Genomic DNA, 24,716 nt, shown 5'->3' on the forward strand with positions numbered 1-24,716 from the left:
CTTGTAGAAGTGGCCTGGCCTCTTAGGGGCAGGTGGCTGAGAATCTGGTTTCTTTGATGCTGAGGAAAAGGAATCTAAATAGGCAGAAATGACAGACAGATTGGCAGAAGGACAGGGAGACTCCACTTGCAATACTACAAAATACCTTTTTTGAGTATCAGACATTTGTGAGGTGTCCCATTTGAAGTATTCCTTCATTTTGGTTATGGTTTCCCCAAAGGTGATATCCTCTGGAGGGGAGTCCCCTTCAATGGATTCTTCATCTGGGGAATAATACTCTTGAGGAGAGGCTATTTGGGAAGTGTAAGATATAGATTTATCAGAAGATGAATAATAGGTCTCTTGCTCTTCTTCCCTGTCTTGTGAGGTAGGTGGTGGAAGACAGGAGGCAGAGGCAGGCCTAATGCTGAGGAGAGGAAGAGCAGATGGAGAAGAGGCTGCTGGCCTAAGAGCCATAAAGGCCTGTATCAAAGAAGAGGCGAAAGACTGCCAGTCAGGTAGGCCTTTGGCAGGTGTAGCCAAATGCTTGGTATTTTGTTTCTTTTTGACTGGCGTAGACTTAGGCGTCGGCCTGGAATTGGATGCCTGGCTAAGGCTAGTTGTGTCACTAGGAGGCATCCCAGTTGGAGGCCCTGCTGTGCCTGGTTCCCCCTCGACCTCGGTGGTAGCCGATGTCTGGGTTAGCTCCAGGGACGTGCTTGTCGTCAAGTGCAAAGCGGATTCCTCAAAGGTCACAGTAGAAGTCAACGTATCCATCGGACGTCCCTCAACTCCTAAATCAGTAGTGGAAGAGGGCCTAGGAATCTTGGTCTTCTTTTGCGGAGGTTCAGTCGGGGCTTCCGAGATGGGATCCATCCTGAGTGCTAATTTTTTAAGTCTCAAAAGCCACCAACTCGTTGCAATACACATGGCAAAACAACACTTTAATAAAAAAAATAGTAAAAATATATAAAACGTGAGCGCTTTCACAGAGTCCTCTCTGCTTCCTCAGACATACTACAGTAACGGCTGCTCTTGTTTAAATAATGATACATCTGTGTCAAATCCAATCAGCTGACAGTATCTTGAAATAAAAATTAAAAAGACATACACTATATAAACAATCAAATCATAAAACTTAGCACTACACTAAGAACAAACGACCACTGAGATTATTCCTTGTCTTTTTTCTAGCAATGTTAAACATGAATTTAATCTTATACAAGTTATTATATTCGTGCTTCCTCAGAGCTCATCTCCCTAGAACTCTGAGATTATTCCTAGTCTTTCTTTCTAGCAATGTTTAACATGAAATTAATCTTTGTATATGTGATTATATTTTTGTGCTTCCTCGGAGCTTTTCTCCCCGGGCCTCTACTGAAAATGGACATGTATCCAGTTACACTAGCCCGGTCAACAAATGTAAAATAAAATAAATAAAAATAAATAAATAGTGGACTAAAAATGTATGTAAAAAACTGTAAAAGCTTGCTCTATAAAGTTAGATAGTGTTAAAACTGTAGAATATATGTATAGATGTTAAAAGATGTGACCGAACATAATAATTAGAAGTTATGTACTCACCATAACGTTCCATCTGAGTAGGTAGTTCATTTGTCTGCAACCTGTGGGTTACGGATCCGATATCAGATCCGAGCCGGCAACTTGTTTCAAGCGAATGGATCCGAGCTCCTAGCCCCTCCCTTCACCCATAATCCCCTGCTAACCCCTCCATGACCTCAGATCGAGTTTGCCTCTCCATATATATCCGACAAAGGATATCTAAAAAAAATACTAATAGATCCAAGAAGGTCAGGGGGAAGGAGGGGGGGATGATTGCAGACAAATGAACTACCTACTCAGATGGAACGTTATGGTGAGTACATAACTTCTAAATCTGAATTAGGAATGTTCATTTGTCTGCAACCTGTGGGACAGAGTCCCCAGCTACCTGCACCCTGGGTGGACATCATGGAAGGATATTACGAAGCACCGCAGAGCCAAAGTATGCTCTCCCTCTAGAAAGCAGGTCTAGCTTGTAGTGGTTGGTAAAGGTATGAGATGAAGCCCAAGTGGCTGCAGAACAAATATCATCCAAGGGAACTCTAGACTTGAAAGCCGCAGAAGTAGAAATGGAGCGAGTGGAATGAGCACGAACTCCTTCTGGTGCGGGCCTACCCGAGGCTTGATAAGCTAGCAGGATACATTGGGAAATCCAGCGAGATAAAGATACTTTAGAGATAGCTTTCCCCAAATTAAATTTGGCAAAGGAAACGAACAGCTGGTCGGATTGTCTATGGCCAGCCGTACTATGGGTATAAAAACGAAGCTGCCTATGAACATCCAATGAGTGCAGCTTGTATTCACCCTTATTTTGATATTTAGGGAAGAAAACCGGTAAATTAATGGATTGGTTTATGTTGGTTTCTGATGCTATCTTGGGAAGAAAGGAGGGATTGATCCTGAGGTATACTCTATCAGGATGAAAGATCAGATACGAGGTTTTACAGAAAGAGCCTGAAGTTCCGACACTCTTTTCGCAGAAGTAATGGCTACAAGGAATGCCATTTTCCATGACAAGAATTTGAGGTCCACTGTAGCAGCGGGTTCAAAGGGTGGAGCAGTCAAGGCTTGAAGAACTAAAGTAAGATCCCATGGGGGTACGGCTTCTTTTACAGGAGGTCTAAGTAAAAAGGTACCCTTGAGAAAGGTTTTACACAATTTGGCTGACATCAAGGGTCCTGTATCATGTCCCACATGACAATGAGAAATGGCTGCCAATTGCACTTTGACAGTTGAACAACTAGCACCTTCTTGAAAGAGTTCAGTTAGGAAATCTAAAATGGATGTGAGAGGGGCCGTAAAGGGATCTAGCTCTCGGCGCTCCGCCCAGATGGAAAAACGTTTCCATTTGCTGTGATATACCTTCCTGGTGGAGGGCTTATGTGCTGCCACGAGGATGGCTTTGACTTGTGAAGAGATACCGAGTCCTAACTAGGAGTGGAACTGGAGCAACCAAGCTGTCAGTTTCAGATTGTCCAGGTTTGGAGTTGGCAAGTCCAATGGATGGGAGATGAGATCCGGGATGGGATCTAGAATCCAAGGGTGATTCACAAGGTGAGACCACAGGTAAGGGAACCAAATTTGTCGAGGCCAGAATGGGGCAATGAGAATCATTTTGCTCCCCAATCGCGAGGCTTTCTGTAACAGTTGTAACATCATTGGAAGAGGAGGACAGGCATAGAGTAGACCGGGTGGCCAAGCATGCACCAGAGCGTCTCTTGGAGATTCCCCTGGTGGGGGGATTAGAGCGAAGAAATTGTCGAATTTGGCATTTGATGGAGATGCAAAAAGATTGCAGCAGGGTTGCCCCCATGTTGCGAATATCTGCTTCGCTACTAGAGGATTGAGAGACCACTCGTAGGGGGTAAGAAGGGTGCGGCTGAGCTTGTCCGCTAGGATGTTGGTCCTCCCCGGAATGTGCGTTGCAATCAGAAAGCGGTTGGTGGAGATCGCCCATTCCCACACTCTCATGGCTTCGCGGCAAAGAGGATAAGATCTGGTTCCCCCCTGTTTGTTGATATACCAGACCACTGACATGTTGTCTGAGTGAATTACAATCGTTCCTGCGGGAAGGAAGCTCTGAAGTGCTTGCACCGCTCTCATCTCCAGAACGTTGATATGCAAGGAGGTCTCTGTATCGTTCCACGTGCCTTGGACTGTCCTGCCTGAGTAATGCCCCCCCCACCCGAGGCGGGAGGCGTCCGTGGTCACCGTGGCGATTGGGGAAAAGGTGCAGAAGGGTCGGCCCGTATGGAAGTTTGATGCTTGGAGCCACCATAGTAACGTCCTTCTGCAAGCCTTGCTGATAGCAATGGGATGGTGGAGAGGGAGTGATAGGAAGGACCATTGCACTAACAGAGTAAATTGTAGGACTCGCATGTTCAAGCAGGCGCATGGAAGGAGTGTAATCGCTGCTGCCATAGAGCCTAGTGCCCTCAGGATCAATTCTGCTGGTGAAGCCTCTGAAAGAAGGATAGCCTGCACATGGAGTTGAAGATTTCTGATTCTCTCCGCAGTTAGGAAGGCTCGCAAATCTCTGGTGTTTATTCTGGCACCTATAAATTCTATGATCTGTGTTGGCGCCAGTAGGGATTTGCCGACATTGATAGTAATGCCTAGTTGTGGGGCTAGATGGAGAAAGAAGTCTCTGGCTGTGCAAAGTAGATGCCTTGTTGGTGCTGTCAGGAGCCAGTCGTCCAGGTACGGGAAGACCAGAATTCCCTGGAGTCTCAGGTGGGCCGCAATCACTGCTAACACTTTGGTGAACACCCGGGGGGCTGTGGTGAGGCCAAAGGGAAGGCCCCTGAACTGGTAGTGACTGGCTCCCAGCCGGAAGCGAAGGAACCTCCTGGATCGTTTGTCCATTAAGATGTGGTAATACGCATCCTTGAGGTCTATAGAGCACATCCAATCGTTCTCCCTCAGAAGGGGGAGGATAGATTGAAGAGTGACCATTCGGAATTTTTCCTTGGTTACTGACAGGTTCAAGCGGAAAGGTCTACGATGGGTCTCAGATCCCCGTCTTTTTTGGCACCAAAAAGAACCTGGAATAGAACCCTAATCCGAGTTGGTCTTGGGGGACAGGCTGGATGGCTCTCTTTCTTAGCAGCTGCTGTATTTCTGCGGCTGCGGCCTCCCTGTGATCGGGTGGTACATCGGGGAGGTTCTTGGATTGGGGGACATGGAGAATTGGTATCTTGTACCCTCTGGATATGATGCGAAGCACCCAGCGGTCTGTTGTGATGGACTCCCATGCCGCTAGATGCTTGAAAATGCCCCGACTGCCTCCAGAGTGGAGCAGCCGGGCAACCCCTCAGGGTTGCTGCGCGGGCCGTTCAGAGAAAGGTTCTCTGGACCTGAAATTTCTCGGAACCCCTCTGCCCCTAGGGCGACGTCCTCCCTGTCCACCTCTGCCACGGTAGGACTGGTTGTCCGGAGCTGGTTGGGAATGTTGTGATTTTCGGAACCACATCTTCTTCTGACCCTTTTGGTTCCTTGAAAAGGACCGCTGGGGAGCAGAGAAGCTGACTCCGACGGCAGACAACGTCTTCCCGTCCTTCTCGCTCTGGACAAGCGTTTCGTGAACTGTTTTGCCAAAAAGGGCAGAACCATCGAAGGGGGCGTTCACGAAGGACGCTTTAAAGGGCTCCGTAAAGTCGCAATGACGGAGCCAGGCCTGACGTCTCATGACTAGGCCTGCTCCGCTGGCCCTAGCGGCTCCCTCTGTGGCGTGGGACAATAGCCGCATAGAGGTGTTAGAAATAGATCTTAGAGTGGCCATTCGGGTGGAGTATAAATGTTTATCCTCCTCCGACATGGACTCAGGGGGGGATGCAGCGTATTCTTTGATAAGATCCCGCTGCATCCTGATGACATGTGCCATATAGTTCAGAGACCTTACAGAGAAGGTCGCTGAACTAAAGACTCGCTTCCCTAAGCGATCCATCAAACGAGACTCTTTGCTCGGTGGATGGACTGAGGGACTCTCCTGAGCTAATTCCCTCTTTGTGGCTGCCGCCGTCAACATGGCATCTACGGGGGGCCCTTACTCCAATGAGACCGGTCAGGGGGCTAAGAATCCTATCCGCCGTTTGGGTATTGGCTCCACGGTGTCCGGATCCTTCCATGCCCTGGTGGTAATAAGGTCCACCAGGGGATCGGCTGGAGGGGACACCCAGGAGGTAGACGGGCCTGCCTCGAATGCCTCCAGAAACACGGACTCGTCAGATGAAGACTTGGGGGCAGACCACCCACCTCTGATTCTTAGCATCTCCATGATGTCTCCAAAGGAGACATCCTCAGGGGGTGATCTTGGGGAGCCTTCCCCTTCCTCCAAGTCCGTGTCTTCGGTTAAGGACTCAGGGGAGTCCACGTGCCTCCTTTTGCACTTATGCTTGCGGGGAGCTTCCTCGGGGGGACTGTCAGAGGAGCCCTCGCCAGCGACATCTTGTTCCAATGGAACTATCTGTGACATCGAAGCAGGCTGTCCCTTTGGCCGGGTGATGGAAGCCTGGCCCAGCAGAGAGGGAGTGCAGGGAGGGGTCGATGCAAGAGCCGGGGGTCCGGATGTTCTCAACAGAGCCCTCTCCACAACATCGAACGCCAAGGGAGAGCCACTCTCCAATGGATCCGAAAGTTGTCTCCCACTCGGATCCGATGAAGGGATCGGAGCCGGCGCCGAGACCGTCGGATCCGAGGGACCAGTGTGCTCCGACCTGGACGGCGCCGAAGGCACACTGAATCCCCCGGATCCGAAGCTCGGACCACGGCACCAAGAGGTCGGATCCGACAGACTCGAGGGTAGGGTCGGATCCGAAGTACACAGTACTGTCGGTGCCGACCCACCCCCGGCTCCAAGGCTGCTCGGCTCCGGCGCCCAACCCGGTAGTGGGTCGGAGAAGGAGCAATTGGGTGGAAAAAAGGTGTCAAGCTCCCCCCCTGAGGGGGGGGGGGGAGGCAAGAGCACTCCCATCTGCAGCTGGGCCTGGATGAACCTTCGCATCATCCGGTCCAAGTCTGCATCAGATAAACTAAATGTGGATCTCGAAGAGGCCACCGAGGCAGGCCTGGAGTGCCGCCTCGATGACCTCGACAGAGATCGGGTCTCCTCCTCCTCGGGCTCCGGGGAGAAAGAAGGGGATCGGAGCCGAGGAGGAGGAGACCTAGAAGCAATGGAGGGAGAAGCCCGCTTAGCTGGCGGGCGAACGGAGGTCTCGGCCGCCGCTTTTGGTGCTTCTCCCTCCGTTTCTCCCTCCTGGCCTCCCTGTCCTCCGACACTTTGGCGGGAGTTTGAGTCCCAGTCGGAGGCAGGGGGGGCAGGAGTGGCAACCATCACAGGCTGTGATGGAGCCACAGGAGTGGTAGAAGAAGCGGAGGCCGAAGCCGAATCCGGGGGTAGAAGTCCCGCCAGGACCAGCTTCGACCTCCGCTCTTTCAGTGCCCTGGGGTTGAACGTTGCACAGATAGTACAGCCCGAGGTGCGGTGTTCAACCCCAAGGCACCGAACGCACCGAGTGTGGCCATCAGCCGGGGAGAGCCTATGGCCACACTCGGTACATTTCGAAAATATGGCTTTTGGGGCCTCAGCCATTCCCCCTTTTTTTTTTTTTTTTTTTTAAGCAAAGAAAAAAACAACTACACACACACACAGGCCCCAAAAGCACACCACAAACACTCACACACTAGCGACCAGCGAAGGGAGGGTATTAAATAAACAAAAAATAGGGAACCTAACTCAGACACACTTAATAAAAGTTAATTTAAACAAAAAAGTAGTTTTCTGAAGAAAAAAGTTTAAGTTTTTGTCACTTATCTGGAGCTCAAGAAAAAGGATCCTGCCATCACAAGCGCGGCAAACTAGATCTGAGGTCATGGAGGGGTTAGCAGGGGATTATGGGTGAAGGGAGGGGCTAGGAGCTCGGATCCATTAGCTTGAAACAAGTTGCCGGCTCGGATCCGTAACCCACAGGTTGCAGACAAATGAACATTCCTACTTCAGATTTAATGTTTCAAAGCCCTGTTCCTAAGAAAAGGTTTCAGTGAAACCTTACTATTTAGTCCAGGTTGTCTGTCAGCCTGAAGTCTAATTATCCATTCTTGTTCTGAGGCTTCGTTCTTATTGTTCATGTTCCCAGCTCTTTTATTTTCTTGTATAATGTGTAACACTAAAAATTTGAAGGTGTGTGTAGCTCCCTCCTTTATAACATGCATCGCTAACGCACTTGTCTCTTTTTTATTTTTAATGTCCCTTACATGTTCTAGGACTCTATCTTTGAGCACCCGATTAGTTTTGCCTACATAGTAGGCTGGGCATTTTGTAGAGAGACCAAAATATACTACATTCTTACTATGACAGTCTGTATAAAAGTGTTTATCAATGCTGAACTTTCTAGTCGGGTGTGTATACTGCCCCCTCCAAATATGAAGGGGCAGGCTGTACACTTTCTACACGGAAAGGTACCTAGCCTATCAGACCTTGCATAGTGGTCTCCATCTAACTTGTTGTAGCACAACTGTCTTTTTAATGACATGTTGTTTTTAAAGGTAAAAGATGGCGTAGCCCCTATAACACCTTCTAGTTCATCCACATTTAACAATATGCCCCAATTATTTTTAATTATATCACAGACTGTACTGATAGTACTTGCAAACGTTAATGGAATATGTAATACATCATTCTCTAGGTTCCTGGTTACTGTGGTACTGGTGGCATAGTTACTTTGGTTATCCTGGCTGATTCTCGCCCTGTCATAATAGGGCTTGTACCTCTCTTTTCTCTCATTCCAAGCCACTTTAATTTGTTTGTCTATATCTCTGGCTTTATATCTCCTTTCAATAAATTCATGTTTTAACAGGGTAAGTGCCTGAGACAAACTATCATCATCATTATATAGCCTCATGCATCTAACTATCTGTCCTTTGATCACATTGGTTTTAGTGTAATTAGGATGCATACTACTATGTAGGCCATTGTTCTTTCTAATGGGTTTCCTATACATGGAGGTATGAACATAATTAAGTGTGTCTCTTGTAACCTTTACATCTAAAAACTCTACTTCTCTATTTGAGTATTTGCATGTGAAATTCAAAAAGGGAGTAATGGTATTAATGAAATTTATTGCTGCAAATTATCTTCGTTATCATGCCACAACAGAAAAATATCGTCCACAAAACACTTGTACCATATAATAGACTTATCAAACACATTGCCTGTCAAAATATTCTCAGTTTCCCATTGTACAAATGCTAGGTTGGCATAGCTATTGGCACAGGCAGTGGTGGCTTTTTTGGAACATTATACTTTTATCGTTGGTTACTTTATCCAGATTCAGGGGATTTGTGTTTGATAAAAAATTAAGTCGTTGGTTTTCTAAGTAGAGACTAAGTGCAGCCAGACGGCTGCATAAAGTCTTCGGAACGAAAAATTGGCAGATAGAGCAAGCGTTGAGATCATGCTCCCAGCCTAAGCAAAAAACGCAGAGGTTGCGTGCGTCTTTATGGGGTAACTGGCGCCCGCACTGGCATTTGCCCCTTTTTGCTGACATCAGCTAAAGATTACTACAACAAACCAACCTTTAGCTAGAGGTTAAAGAAGAAAACCCCAACGGGGTACTTGGCTTTAAGATGTTTTGTGGAGAAGGAGCGAAGCACACAATGTGATGGTCATCTGCGGCTAAAAAGTTCTGAGTGCAGACGTAACATTTAAAGGTCCCTGGTTTAAGGCTCTACGTATGACATCCCACACAACTACAACAGCCAAGCTGAAACTTTTATATAGGAGCTGACATACAGGTTGCCTGAGGTGGAAAATCCCACACCAAGAATACTGCAACATAGGACTAGAAGGACATTTATCAAGTTATGAGCAAAGGATAACATCTAGAATTCTTAAAATAAAATTACCAAATGTGGCAGTATAGATGGCACTACAAAGTCGCTAACTTATTCACCCCTTGCTCTAGATTTTGACAGATGTGCATTTAAACTGCTTAGAGGGAGCTGGTCAGCACAGTGGTGCAGCGGTTAACGTTGTTGCCTCACAGCAAGAGGTTCTCCGGTTCGATTTTTGCCTGGGGTGTCCTTCTGTGTGGAGTCTGCATATCTTCCCTACATTTGCGTGGATTTCTTCTGAGTATTCCAGTTTCCTCCTACACTCCAAAGACATGCATCTGGAGCGTTTCTCCCCAGGCCTCCGCTGAAAATAGGCTCAACAAATGTTACATATATACATACATAAATAAATAAATAAAAATACTGAAACAGTCAGAGTAACTGCAGGCACCTCAGCCAAGGAAACCTCTATTCACTATCTCCTTGAATTTCTAAAATTACTTTTGAAGAATCTAGCATTCTAAGAGACTGTAGTACTGAAAAAGGTGTCCATTTCAAAGCACATTTTACAGACACCAGAACAGGAAAATGCTTCAAAATTATTTTGGGGGGGGGGGTGCATTTCCCTGTTTTTAGGAGTCAAGGGAATCAAGTACATCAGTGTAGTAAAATGTCCCAGCCTCACCTGGTACTGGTACAAAAATAAAACACAGCTAGAGTCTGTAGGAGACAAAACTTCATTGTGATGAAATCAAACATCTTCTGAACTATTTGGTTAATCTTTTTTTGATTTAGAAGGGTCTTAGCATGTCTTGGGATTTCGTTTGGGACTGGTCAACCATGAAACAAATAATTTGAGTAATCTAACCTGGTGACAGACCTACCTCCACATCCCTGGTGGACATACTATGGTAAAAGACAATATCCCAGAGAGTGTTTGCAAATACAGTTGGCAGAGGTAACAAATGCAGCAAATTGGAAGAGATTCCAAATACAAAAGAATTTTCATTAACAAAAGCTACTGAATCCATGATGTCAAAATCCACTCAAATAACCCATCCAGGAAGCACATTCAGTGAGATGACAAGGAAATCAGTAAACACTTCAAGGAATATCCCTCAAAACTACTGGATGAATGACAGACGAAGGGGTACCCCTTGTTTGCTCCCACTACCAGGCATTTTTGATGGCACTAGTACAGCCAACTTTGACCTTAATGCAATGGTCAAATCATGAACCACCATCGCCTCACCAGCAGACTGGTTGGGTTGCAGACAATTTACTACACAGAACTTTGGAGGAACTAAGTGCACCAGTCCTGGACCAAAACTGACATCAACACAAGGCTCTGTAATAAAGACAAGGTCAGAAACTTGCACCAAGCCTTAGCAGTCTTGTCACAGAGTGGTCTGGCACTTAGGCACAAAATACCCGATGACCAGTCAGTAGTGCAGGTCCCATCTATCAGACCTAGAATGCAAGAGGGATCCTTGGGTACATCAAGACAGAACAAAGTGATACTTTACCCGACAGATGACACTACAATGAAATGGGATGTGATGGGTCATGGTTCAGCCTTTGGTGGTCCCTAGCACAGATGATACCAGATCCTCCCATACAACTCTTCTTAAGAATACCAAGCTTGATATAAACATGTAGCACATGCTCAAAGCTTTAGAGGTATGAATGGACAAATAAACAGTTTCTCCGTTACATAACTGCACAAAGCACTTAGTGAACTGGATATTCACAATGCAAAGCATGAAAACGGAAACAACACTGTTAGAACATTTGTGCAACAAAACAAAGTTAAAACCTAAAGAAAATTACAAAACAAGTCCTATATGTAGAAGGAAATATAATGTTTTATCATCTTTGAAATTTTTGGTTTGCTTACTAAGGCTAAACATCAAATCTCTAACATTAATATTCCTTTATAGTCTTACTTTAGCTTGGAACCCAGTTTCATTCACAGCTTCTTTCCAACCATTTTCCTAAAAATAAATAAATCGATGCATTAATGAGCATTTGAAAATGAATCTGGTTCAGCAAATATAGTTTTTTTTTTAAATAAGCAGCATTACAAAAATGTATACTACAGTTTACAAAGATGAAATAACATTTAATACCATTTAAAATAGTTGAAAATACTTGACAAATAAAAATTATGCTAACGTTAAGAAGTGACTAGACCTACTAACAACTCAGGGAAAATGTTGAGCAATCTCAGTAGCTCAACCAGCAGTATGTTCACCTTTGGTACTGCAATATCAGAAGCCTGTGTCTTGTATTCTCATATTATACAGTTGGATTTTTCCAATACTGATACTTCAGTGCAGCATAAGCATGTGCTGCACTCCAGTGTGCGCCATTTTTGGATGAGATGTTAAAGAGGCACCCCATCTGCTTGAGCTGCTGTTAGCTCAGGTGGATGCAAAAGACCCGATGGCAATTATCTAAAAGAGTAGGGAAGTTCCCCATTGCAATGGCCAAAATGTCTCCTAGCTGGTATGAATATCATCTCAGTCTTACTTGAAAAGTGGCTAGTGACACTAACTCAGTCAACAAAGCAAAAATTAAAAGCAAGCAAACAGACAAGTATATATGCCTCTCTCAACAGCACTCCATTAAATGATCACATGAATGGCATGACCAATGCATACTCATGTCTGTATACTCGATATACAAGGTAATGCACTAACTTTTACAGATATCATGTAATGTTAAGTGTGCAAAGTCCAATGCAAAAAAAAAAAAACACATTCAATGCAAACGTGTGCTTGGTTAATCTCTTTATCCACATCACAACTTATTACCAGCTATAACTTTGTACCATGTCCATAACTAAAATACCATGTCCATAACTAAAATCTACTCTAAGTCTTTGCCTTGTGGCATAAGTCATAGCTGAAAAAGTTCCCTGAACCAGATGACTAATAACTGACTTTGCAGTATGTTTCTCTGAAGAAACCCTACTTAATCTGTTTGTGCATCTTATCCCAGTTAAAAAAATCTAAATTATCTGTTCTACCATCATAACACCGACTTTAACAAACAAAAATAATACAGCTTGTTGCAAATGAATTTCCAATGATGCCACACTCGCGTTCCCAAAGTCTTGTCAAAACAAATTCCCTGAAGCTTCAACTAGATGAAACAAACAGCTTAAAGCTTAATCTTAACAAAAGAAAAAACATTTCTTGCAGTGTGGAAAGCCTACTGTGACCATGCATATGCAAGATTTCGCTCCCACACCCCCTTATTTACACACATTTACTTCAGTCATACAACTACAGAAATCAAAAAGTTTAAACTCATCCACTTTACACTTCTTTTAACACCTTTACTGAATTATCACTTGTGACATAGGCAAATTTACAAATTTAGATTTACACAGAAGTAATCAAATTGTATTAAATTAACATTAACAAAAATTATACTTCACATATATTACTATACATCATATAACCTAAGCAACATTACATAAATTATTCAATTCCTACCCCTTTTTTTAAACAAAAAATATCTGTATTAAACCATCACAACATAAGCAATCGTACATTTATATAAATGAAAACGAACCACACCGACACAATCCTAGTTGCAAACATTTTCCATCACAAACCATACTGACACACTCCAAGTTGCAAAAGTTATACATCACTTATAATTTACCCAATCATTTTCAGTCAAACATTATATAGCTCATTTAATTCCTGCCATCTATTAAACCTCATTCCTCCCCTTGTATGTATTATTCCCAAAATTCCCATTTTTATCTATGTAGTTTGCTCCTACCCTTTTCTAAAGATCTTTATTCCAGTTGTTCTGTCTTTGTTACTATATTCACTGCTTCTAATACAGTTGGTTTAGATTTTGATTTCCATTTTCTAGTAACTGCTTTTTTTAGCAGCCACCATAATTAGAAACAGCACCATGTCTGGGCAATTCTGACTCTGTACAATAGCTCAGAAAAATAATCTCCCTCATCACACCAATCTGCCCACCCAGCATCTCTGACACTGCATCCCATAGGGAATCCTTAAAGTCCACCAACCCACCGCACTCCCAGAAAATATTTTCTCAAGTACCGCTTTCTTCCCGTAACACCTCCAACATTTGTGGTCTACCTGAGGAAAAATTCTCTGGAGTCTGCTTGGGGTATAAAAATATCTATGTAAACATTTCCAAGCAAAAATCCTAAATCTTATAGAATTTGCTGGATATTTGGGAGACATACATATATCCTCCCATTGTATCTTTGTGGATTGCTTATCCAATCTCTCTTCCCAATCCTTTCTAACTTCCTCTGACTGATTCTTATAGTTATCATGCAATACGGTATATGCTCTACTAATTACTTTTTTAATGGCAGCTTCTGTTCTAGATTCTACTAAAAACTCTACCAGTGCTAGTCTTTCATTTAGAACCCCTTATTTCTTTCTTTTTGCCCATAGTCTGATATCAATCTTTGATAGGGAAGACAATCTATAGCCCGCAGTCCAAATAAATACTTGGCATCTTCCCATTCCATTACCTTTCCCTCTCCGTGTATTTCCTCCTAATACCTTGGTTCTTTTGCCAGTTTTCTCCAATAAATTCCAGCCTCTTCTTACCTACTGTCTACATCCCTAATTGCTGTCATTCCTATTTGCAGAATCTCCTTTCTCCATTCCCGTGTTTGCTTAGGTCTTAGAATACTTTCTGCTACTTTATGGATATAATATATTCTGTACAATTATTATTCTCTCTAAAAGTTTGTATCCAAAATCTCAGTCTCTCCTTTTTTCTTGAGCCACCCCCCATTTCAACATCATCCCTTTCCACTTTCAATTATAGTTTTTTGCTTGTGCTATAAAATATAGGAAAACTTTCAAAACAATTAAACTTAGACTTCCTGAGGGAAGACTACAATACACACAAACTCGAACCATTCTGTATGGCTGTCCCAAAGGAAGCTCCACTTCTTGATGAGAATAAAGGTTATAATGCTTAGCAAAGGTATGCAGAGAAGACCCAAGTATCCATGGCTGCAATCTCATCTACAGCTAGGTTATACTGGAAAGCTCTGGTCGTAGCCCGATCTGTAACTAAATGTGCCCTATAGGGAACTGCTGACAGCCTGCAGAAGTGTAGCAATACAAGATACAATCAAAAATCCGTTTGGCCAAAGTTATTTTTGTATTCCTGTGACACAACTTAGACAGGGAAAAACTAAAACAGCTGTTCATGTTTTCAGAAAGATTTAGTACAATGCAATTAGAATCTCAATTGTCTGTGTACAAAAACACAATGCAACAGATACTCACCTTTATTAGCACAGCTACAAATTAAAACAAGTAAGTGAATACACTGGTAAGTTTTTGGAGTAGCTACCTTACTCAAAGGAGGGGGGTTGGCTCTCAGAGAAACCCTGTGCTGATGAAATATGATATATGGGTACTTGGGAGTGTAGTGCATGCAACTCTGAGGCTCTTCTGGCTAATGTAACAGCTACCACCAAAGTTATCTTCAAGGGTAAAAATTTTAAATGAACAGAGCTCACAGGTTCAAAGGGTGGCTTTACTATTCATTACTTTATTGACTTTTGTTCTCCAGGAAAGTCTGACTGGGTAATAAATACCCACTTTCAGTGGAGGCCAGGAGAGAAAAGTTCCAGAGAGGTAAATAACATCAAATAAAACAGTAGTATAGATGTAGTTAAAAACGTATACACATGCAATTTGACAGTGGGATACATACGAGACAAACCATGGGGAGACACGTGATAACAAAATAAACAATTAAATATGATAATTGCTATATACAGAAGTATTACAAACATAGTATACTATTCTAGGAAATAATAAAAAAAGATGACACAAGTCCTCCCTAAGAATGGGGAGTGGGCAGTTGCTGAAAGAGAGAGAGAGACATAGCATGATGAAAGGTTAGTAAGAATGTAAGGAAATTCTTTCCATAGATCACACAGGAGAGGTCTATAGGCAAAGCCATGACTTAGTAAGAAAATTATTTGACAGGACTTAAAATACATGAAAGCTTGATATAGTTCTGACAATTTATTTTCAAGCAGTATTGCTCCAGTGGTAATTTGAGAGAGATCTGGATGGTAGTCAAAAAAAAGGTTAGTTAGCCATAGAGAAGACAGGGTAAAAGGTAATATTTAGCTAAGGTAAGTCTACTAGGAGTAAAGTTTTTTTTGCTCTATATAGCAGGCCTAGCTTTGGAGGAGTTTTTTAATGTACTTTTGTATGTAAACATCAGACTTTAAGTTGTCATCTACAGTGACTCCAAGAAATTTGGAATGGGTAACTGCTTCAATAGCTGTAATTTTTAGAGAGATAATGTGGAAGTTGCTTTTAGCATTAGCATGGGACTTTGGGGGAAAAAGGTAGTAGTTTAGTCTTTTTGGGATTAAGTAAAAGTTGGTTTTGATGTAACCACAGTTTGAGTTGAAGGTATCTTGTGCCATGGATTGTAGTTTTAGTAGGCTGTCAGACAAGCAATTGAGTTGAGTCATCTGCATAATGACTAAGGCAAGCTTGCTGAGAGGAAGTACATACATTACTGATGAAAATGTTAAAGAGCAGTGGCCTGAAAAGAGAGCCTTGAGGAACACCTGCTTTAAGTAGGAGAAAAAGACAGAAAGGATAGAGCCATTTTACAGACTGATATCTTTCAGATAGGTAGTTAGAGAGTCACAGAACAGTTGGCTTGGAAAGGCCTAGAAAGGATATTTGAGTTAGGAGTTTCTCAAGTGACACTGTCAAAGACCTTTGAAAGATCGGGGGGACGGGACCAGAAGAAACTTTTCTTGGTCTCTAGTCTTTTTAATGGTGTTAGCAAAGTTGTGGAGAGTTTCAGTGGTGCTATGGCCTGGTCAAACTTTTCAATACAAAATTGAGATCCAAAGTCATGCTGGTTTGACCAATGGTGGCCTTGAATGAAAAATTCCTTTTAGGAAGACTTTACATGACATGTGAGCTGTCAGTGATTACATCAAGAAAACAAAGTTATATGGTTACCATAAAAAGAAGTTATGTACTTACCATAACGTTCCATCTGTGTTGTACATTTTCATTTATCCTTGAAATATGGGTTCGGCTCCAATATTTGGACTGACTCGGCTGTTACTACAGCTCGTGCTGACCAAACAAACCTCTCGAGCTTCACCTCTACTGTATAGACAGTAGACCCCTGTGGGAGGGCTAGAGGGTGCAATAATACAGCAGTTGTCAGTGCTCAGAGCCTAGCATCTGGCACTTCTAGCCATAGCCCATGACATTCCTTTTGCAGGTCATATGGCATAAAGCACACCAACAGACATATTATGCAGAACTTTTATTGGCCTGGGATTGCAAGGGATGTAACTGGGTACTGCAAAAACTGTGAGCAGTGCCAAAAAGTAAGCAAGGCAGGAGACAAGGTCAAAGCTCCTTTGATGCCTCTGCCTATGATTGAGGAGCTGTTTCAGAGTGTAGCTATGGATATTGTGGGGCCTCTGAGTACTCAAAGTTCCACAGGGAAGAAATGTGGTAGTAGATTATGCTACAACATACCATGAGGTGGTGGCTCTGGCCTCAACCGGGGCAGAGAAGGTGGCAAATGTTTTGTTAGATATTTTCAGCAGGGTAGGTTTCCCAAGAGAGATACTGACTGAGCGAGAGGTGCCAATTTCATGCCAGATTTGCTATCTTGTCAGTGGGAGCACTGTGGAGTGAAGCACCTAAAAACTACTCCTACCACTCCCAGACTAATGGTCTTGTGAAGAGTTTAATCTGTACACTGAAGACCATGTTAACAGCATTTGCAGACCAGTTTAAGAGACAGTGGAACACATATTTGCCCCATCTGCTGTTTGCATACAGAGAGGTACCCCAGGAATCCACAAGTCTTTCAACTTTTGAGTTACTGTATAGGCATAGGGTGAGGGGGCCCTTGGATTTGATTTGCGATGGGTGCGAGGGTAACTGTGAATCCCACAAGGAGTCTGTTGTGGCATATGTCCTAAACCTCAGGACAAGGTTTGGGGAGCTCATGGGCTTGGCCCAGGAGAACCTGGCAGAAGGCCAACAGTAGAAAAAGGTCTGGTATGACAGGAATGTTTAAGCCTGAGAGTATGCTGTGGGACAGCAAGTTATGGTGCTCATTCCTGTCAGACACAATAAGCTGCAGGCATCTTGGGAAGGACCTTTCAAAGTGGTAAAGAAGGTCAGTGATGTTAACTACATGGGAAAACTGTTAGACAGGAGGCATGGTCACAAACTGTACCGTGTTAACAAGATGAAGCCTTAACATGGACAGGGAGGCCCTTGTGCTGAGTATTTGCAGTGGGTGTCAGGAGGAGTTTGAAGGGGATCTGGTGACTGATGATCTCAGTGAGGCTTGGACTGACACCTCAGTGGAAGGAGTAGTAATGTCCCAGCAGCTATTCCCCTACCCAGGTTCAAGAAATCCAAGCAGCGTTACAGGAGTTTAGGGACATGTTCACTGGGAGACCTGGGGTGCACCCACCGGGTGCAGCACCATGTAGATACAGGACCCCAAATACCTATCAAGCAAGTCCCTTACAGGGTGCCTGAACAAGTCAGACAGACTCTGAGGGAGTAGATACAGGAAATGTTGGAAATGGGAGTAATCCAGGATTCCAGCAATCCCTGGGCCTCCCCCAGTGGTGCTGGTACTAAAGAAGGATGGCTGCACCAGGTTCTGTATGGACTACAGAAAACTAAATAGTCACACAAAGTCAGATGCTTACCCCATGCCTAGGACAGATGAAACCTTAGAGCAGCTGGGTAGGGCTAGGTATGTGATCAAGGGCTACTGGCAGGTGCTCTTGACTCCCACTGCTAGACAGAGTCAACTTTTGTGATTCCTTTTGGATTATACAAGTTCACAAAAATGCCCTTTGGGATGAAAAATGCCTCAGCCACCTTCCAGAGGGTCGTATATCACATCCTAGCAGGAGATTATGCCCTTGCTTACCTGGATGATACTACCATCCACAGCCATTCCTGTTAAGACCACCTTCAGCATGTCAGGGAGGTCCTGAGCAGACTGCTAAGAGCAGGGTTGACCATTAAGGCCAATAAGTGTCAGGTGGGTATGGTAGAGGTCTCCTACCTGAGACAGAGTGGGGAGTGGTAAGATCAGGCCAGAACCTGCAAAAGTGGAAGCTATTCAGGAATGTCCTGTCCTTTACCAAAATCAGATGAGGGCCTTCTTGGGGATTGCAGGGTACCACATAAAATTCATTCCCAATTATAGTACAATAGCTGCTACCCTCACAGAATTGATGAGGCAAAGCAGGCCAGATAAGGTTGTGTGGACCCCAGCCTGCAAGCAGACATTCCAAAAGCTTAAATGGACTTTGGGAGTACCCTCTGTGCTAGCCAGTCCAGATTACAGCAAATAATTTGTTGTGAGGCCGATCCTTCAAACCATGGGGTGGGGGCTGTACTCAGCCAGGTTTCCTCAGACAGAGAAGAGCACCTTGTTGCACATCTCAGCCGTAGACTCCAACCCAAGGAGGAATGTTAAGCAGCTGTAGAAAAAGAATGTCTAGCCATAGTATGGGCACTGCATAAAACTTCAGCCCTACCTGTATGGAAGGAAATTCACTGTAGTTACAGACCACAATCCCTTAACATGGCTCCATCGAGCCAGCCAGCAAAATGCCAAGTTGTTAAAGGTGGAGCCTACGGTTGCAGGCATATGACATGACAGTGCAGCACTGTGGTGGGGTCAGCAATGCCAATGCAGATGGGCTCTCAAAACAGGGTATGGGTTAATGTGTCCATAGACAGGTTCATCCCTCTCACGCAACGTTTCTCCAGGATCTGTAATAAATAGAAAAAAGGATGCTGACAGCTGTAGATATCCAACAAGGCCTTTACTCAGTGCTGAACACAAGCGCTTTCACTAATAAGCTTCTTCAGGTGTATACTAAGCACTATAGCACACACACCCTTTATACCAGCTGACACATCATAGGTTCACATTCCTGAGATACTCTAATTATCTTAAAGGCACTAAACATATATATTTAAACATATTTTAAAAACACATGTTCTTAACACATTAAACAACACTATAACACACAATATCAATACAATTTACTTAATTTCTCATGGAAAAAACATGCATAAGCATTTAATATTCAAAACATTTTAAAATCATATATTTTACTACCTCCTAAGGGGCCTCTTCTTCAATCTAGGTTTTATAGGGATGCACTCATTCAGTCCATGCCCCTCTGTGCTTCTTAATTTGGTGATCCATATGGCTTCCAAATTTTCTGTTCTATTACAAATATCTCCTTGTCTTAAACTTTCTTGCAACAGACAGATAACCCTAAAACTAAACACATGTGAACTATCTGTAGCAGCTACATGTTTGGATATTAGTAACACACTGTTTGTCTCACTGGATGTGGTCTCACTGTTTACCGTGATACCCAATGAGTTAGGAGTCAACTTAGTTCTGCAGTTTTTGAATAAGCATGCAATATATAATGAAGAGATGGTCAGTTTATTGATTGAATTATTGAAGCTAGTGCTGGAACACAATGTTTTTCTTTTTGGACATCAATTGTTCAAACAATGCAATGGCGTAGCTATGGGCACTTCTTGTGCAAATAGCTACGCCAATGCAGTTATGGTTACTTGGGAAGAGGAATATGTGCTCATAGGTCCTTCAAAGAACAAATACGTTTTACCGTAGATTTGTGGATGATGTTTTTATTCTGTGGGAGGGGGATGTAGATGGTCTTAGTAGATTCTTGAATTTTATTAATAGTTCCACGGATTGTTTACGCTTTACACATAGAGTGTCACATGAAGAGTTAGATTTTTTGGACGTAGTTATTGTGAGAGATATTAATGGGTCTATTTTTACTAAACTGCATAGGAAGGATTGTCATGTGAATCACCTCCTCCACAGGAGCAGTGCACATCCACCTCATGTTTTTAAGAATGTTATTGTTAATCAAGCTATGCGGGCCTCGAGATTAAATGTGAGAGATGTAGATTTTAACAATGAGATGGATAGAGTTGTTGGATTTTTGAAGGAAAGAGGGTACAATGAAAGGGCTCTGATTGAGCAGGTGCCCGTAGTGACTCAGAAGCGAGGTTTGGAAGCAAAACCATATTTTTCTAATAAGAGAGTTCCAGTGGAGAATTCCAAAGTAGACAAGAAGGAAACTAAACTGAGAATGTCCCTGAAATACACTAATGATATTGGCAGGTACACTGAGATTATTAAGAAGCACTGGCAAGTATTACTTACAGATAATACCATAGCGGGCCTGGTTGATGTGGTACCTAGATTTAGCTATAGGAATGAGAAGTCCATTAAAAGGAGGTTATGCTATCCAAAGGAGAATAGAGTGCAAGTTGCTCCTACAGGTACTACTGAATGTGGCGCTTGCAACTGGTGCAGTTATATATTCACAGGTAATTCCTTTTACCATCCAGATCAAAATAAGGAATATTTTTTTCATGTTTCTGCCACATGCAATAGTAGACACGTGGTCTATCTTGCCAGTTGTAGAGTATGTTCCAAATTCTACATTGGCAAGACAGACAGATATTTTAGAGAGCGTATCAGGGAACATATATATAACATCAGGAAAGGGAGTCAGACCAATGCCCTTTCCAAACATGTAGCTGCTACAGATAGTTCACATGTGCTTAGTTTTAGGGTTATCTGTCTGTTGCAAGAAAGTTTAAGACAAGGAGATATTTGTAATAGAACAGAAAATTTGGAAGCCATATGGATCACCAAATTAAAAAGCACAGAGGGGCATGGGCTGAATGAGTGCATCCCTATAAAACCTAGATTGAAGAAGAGGCCCCTTAGGAGGTAGTAAAATATATGATTTTAGAATGTTTTGAATATTAAATGCTTATGCATGTTTTTTCCATGTGAAATTAAGTAAATTGTATTGATATTGTGTGTTATAGTGTTGTTTAATGTGTTAAGAACATGTGTTTTTAAAATATATTTAAATATATATGTTTAGTGCCTTTAAGATAATTAGAGTATCTCAGGAATGTGAACCTATGATGTGTCAGCTGGTATAAAGGGTGTGTGTGCTATAGTGCTTAGTATACACCTGAAGAAGCTTATTAGTGAAAGCGCTTGTGTTCAGCACTGAGTGAAGGCCTTGTTGGATATCTACAGCTGTCAGCGTCCTTTTTTCTATTTATTACAGAGACTGCTTTCTGGATGTTTTTGTGTCTTTGCCAGTAACTTCTGTTGTTTCTCCAGGATCACTTGAAAAACTAGTCTGAGTCTTCAAGGGGGGAGAGATGTGATGATGTGAGGTAGTGCCAGCTGCGCAAGGGGGAATAGGGCAGGGCACATGCCAGCACAGCTAGCTGGAGTTTTGTAAAGAATTATATGTCATTTGAATATCAAACTGATTTGTACAGATGCTTCTGTTAAAAATGTATCAACAGTGGAATCTGCTGGACAGAAAAGAAATACACATGTATGTCAAACTGTACTGTTGCAACTGATGAAATGTATATATTTTAACAGAAAATACTGGAAGGGGAAAGGGTTAAGCTCAGTCCAGCTAACCTTGAGAAAAATGGCCTAAAATTAAATAACTTGGTTTAGGCCAGGGCTGTCCAACCTTAGGTAACCAGAGGGCTGCATTAAAAAAATAAAAAGATTTATCTGAAGGCCGCATCCTGAATAATAAATACAGCACATATACTGAAATTACTTGGGTGAGTGGATGGGAAATAGAAAATTCACCCCGGGGATCACTCCAGTGGCTCTACTCGACACAGGCACTGGGAACTAAGGTCGGGTGGCACGATACCAGGGTGATCCTATGGTCTAGGCTTGTAAAGGCTCCAGGGCCATTAGCCTAGTACACACCTATGAACCTAAGGAGAGTCCTACCATAATTAGGTTTAGCAAGCACTTTGAAAATTTCATAAGAAAGAACAGTCATGGTGCTTATAAAAGTTTGTGTTTGGGGGGGAGACAATACTCCCCAACTAATATAACTATTCTCGGGGTTATGCCATTTGTGGAGAAGTGTGGCTAGGTTAGGACAGTCTTGATACTGATGCTTCAAATAGCATAAGTACTACCTATGCTGCTTGTACAGAGCATCCCACTGGTTGCTACAAATAACCACTGACCAAAAGCATTGGCTTCCGGTACCTTTTACTACAAGAAATATCTGCCATTCAACATCCAAAACCAAAGTTAATTTATATCATCCTCCAATCATTTAATTCTATTTAATGCATTTATGTTTTTAACCACACTAGCTAGGCTAACTAAAATAATCCTTTTCAGATAGATCCTGCCCCTCAACATGCAATACATACTACTAAAAAAACTATTACATGCATTTACATAACAGTTGAAAAGAATCTGAAGCATTGTGGATGAAACTTACTAACATTTATGCAGGTACTCCCTATAAGCTTTGTGTTCTATATACGCATTTTTAGTAAACTAGTAAATCGTATATTCAAAACTAAGGTCTTGCACTTTCACTATACTACGGATAGACATCTCAATGCACTAAACGTCAATACTTGGGTACGTATTTTTAACAGTTTGGGACTCAAATTTATTCAGTTACTTAAGGAGAGGAATAAAATGAGAACTGGAGAGGTGTGGGAAGAGATTAAGGTGAATCTGTCTTTGCAGGTACTGCTCAATAAACTGCCCATCCTTATGACCGATCACTCTTACATGCTAGCACAAGCAGAAGCCTTTGAAAAAGTTTTAGTTAAAAGGAAAGAAAGGAAACGTTTAAGGGACACTAAGGCGTACAATAATAAATCTGTTTATTTACACTTTTTGGGGAAGAACAAAGTGTTATCCAATGGTTACCAACATGACAATATCACTTTAACATCTCAGACTCCCTCTACAAAAGACAGTGAGGCAGATAACATCATAGAAACTAATAATAGAGGCGATGCAGTAAGGAAGACACATTTGGAAAGAAAAGAAAAAAGTGTATGGTGGGAAATTTTAGTTCTGAAACAGAGGAACTACCACTTTAGTCACACCCTAACACTACAGTTCACGGGATCCTTTTAGCAGCATACCCAAAAGAAACGACCGTTTTAAAGAGAGAGGAGAGCAAACCTTCACAGAAGCTGAGTGCAAGGTCCAGGAGGAAACAGAGTTCGGAAGTGGTTAAAACGGACTGGTAAAATATAACTTGACCAATATCACATTTACTAAAGACCAATTATATGTTCCAGGTTTAGGCTTTAATTTAGTGCCTACTAAAAGAATGGATTTAAAGAGTACATCACTAGAGTTAAAATTATTTTGTAGAAAATTTAATTTGCAGTTTATTTTACATGATGTAAATGTGCCGGAAATTTTTTTTTATTAAGCCCAGCACTTTTAATCCTATTTTAAATAATACAATTAAGATTTTTGAAAATGCTTGTGAGAGTGACATTAGACAACAGTTTGATAGTAAAGTGTCCAAGAAGTATTTTAATTTGAATTCCGCTCAACGACGAGCCTTGAAGGAGTTAAGTGACATGGCTGAAGTGAGGTTTATGAAAGCCAAGGGTGGAGGATTAGTGGTTATAAAACAGGTAGATTATGTTCATACCATGGAAATTTTACTTAGAAAACAAGCCGCGGTGGTGCAGCAGTAGCGTTGTCGCCTCACAGCAAGAGGTTCTCCCGTTCGATTCTCGGCTGAAGTGCCTTCTGTGTGGAGTCTGTATGTCCTCCCCACGGTTGAGTGGCGTTCGAAAGACATGCATGAATGGGCGTGCCTTCGTTGAAGGTTGGGCGTTGGGCTGGCACCTCGGCACCACAAAAACTGACTGCCAATCATTAGCTGACCGGAGTTCCGCTGTGGCGACCCCTAACCGGGAAAAGCCAAACGAAAAATATATTTTAATGGAACATTTTAAAGTGCAGCAATGCTTTCAGTTTATTTCTTGTTCTTTATATGAAATGCTGATGGAAGGCTCCATAGGCATAGAACAATATGAGTTTATGAATGCAGATAGTCCTGCTTTGGGTAGCCTTTTTCGTATACCCAAAATTCATAAGGACACTACCAATCCACCATTTTGGCCTACAGTGTCAGCTCCTGGTTATGCTACAGAAGGGATTTCTCTTTATTTGAATTATATTTTAAAACCCGGTAGTCCAGAAGATGAGTTTCTATACAAAAGAATCATGGGACTTTTTGGATAAATTCCGGGTATTTAGTCCAGACTATTCTTATGGAGAAGACAAAGATGTTATGTTTACCGTTGATATTTGTTAGTCATTCACCAGTATTCCACAAGATTTGGGGACAGAATATGTACGTAAATACTTACGCCAGG

General features: G+C 42.6%; 1 protein-coding gene across 4 annotated transcripts in view; it reads right to left on the reverse strand.

Moving 5' to 3' along the window:
* SNX4 (sorting nexin 4) overlaps positions 1 to 24,716 on the reverse strand; it is a 2,225,118-nt gene that overhangs the window by 1,814,510 nt on the left and 385,892 nt on the right. For all 4 annotated transcript variants that reach the window (XM_044075014.1, XM_044075015.1, XM_044075016.1 and 1 more), the window contains exon 5: positions 11,319 to 11,366. In XM_044075014.1, the coding sequence (XP_043930949.1) occupies positions 11,319 to 11,366 (48 nt within the window). The remainder of the gene's footprint in view (positions 1 to 11,318; positions 11,367 to 24,716) is intronic.

This window comes from Protopterus annectens, chromosome 6.part0, assembly GCF_019279795.1.
Source record: "Protopterus annectens isolate FY-2018-M chromosome 6.part0, PAN1.0, whole genome shotgun sequence".
NCBI lineage: Eukaryota > Metazoa > Chordata > Ceratodontiformes > Protopteridae > Protopterus > Protopterus annectens.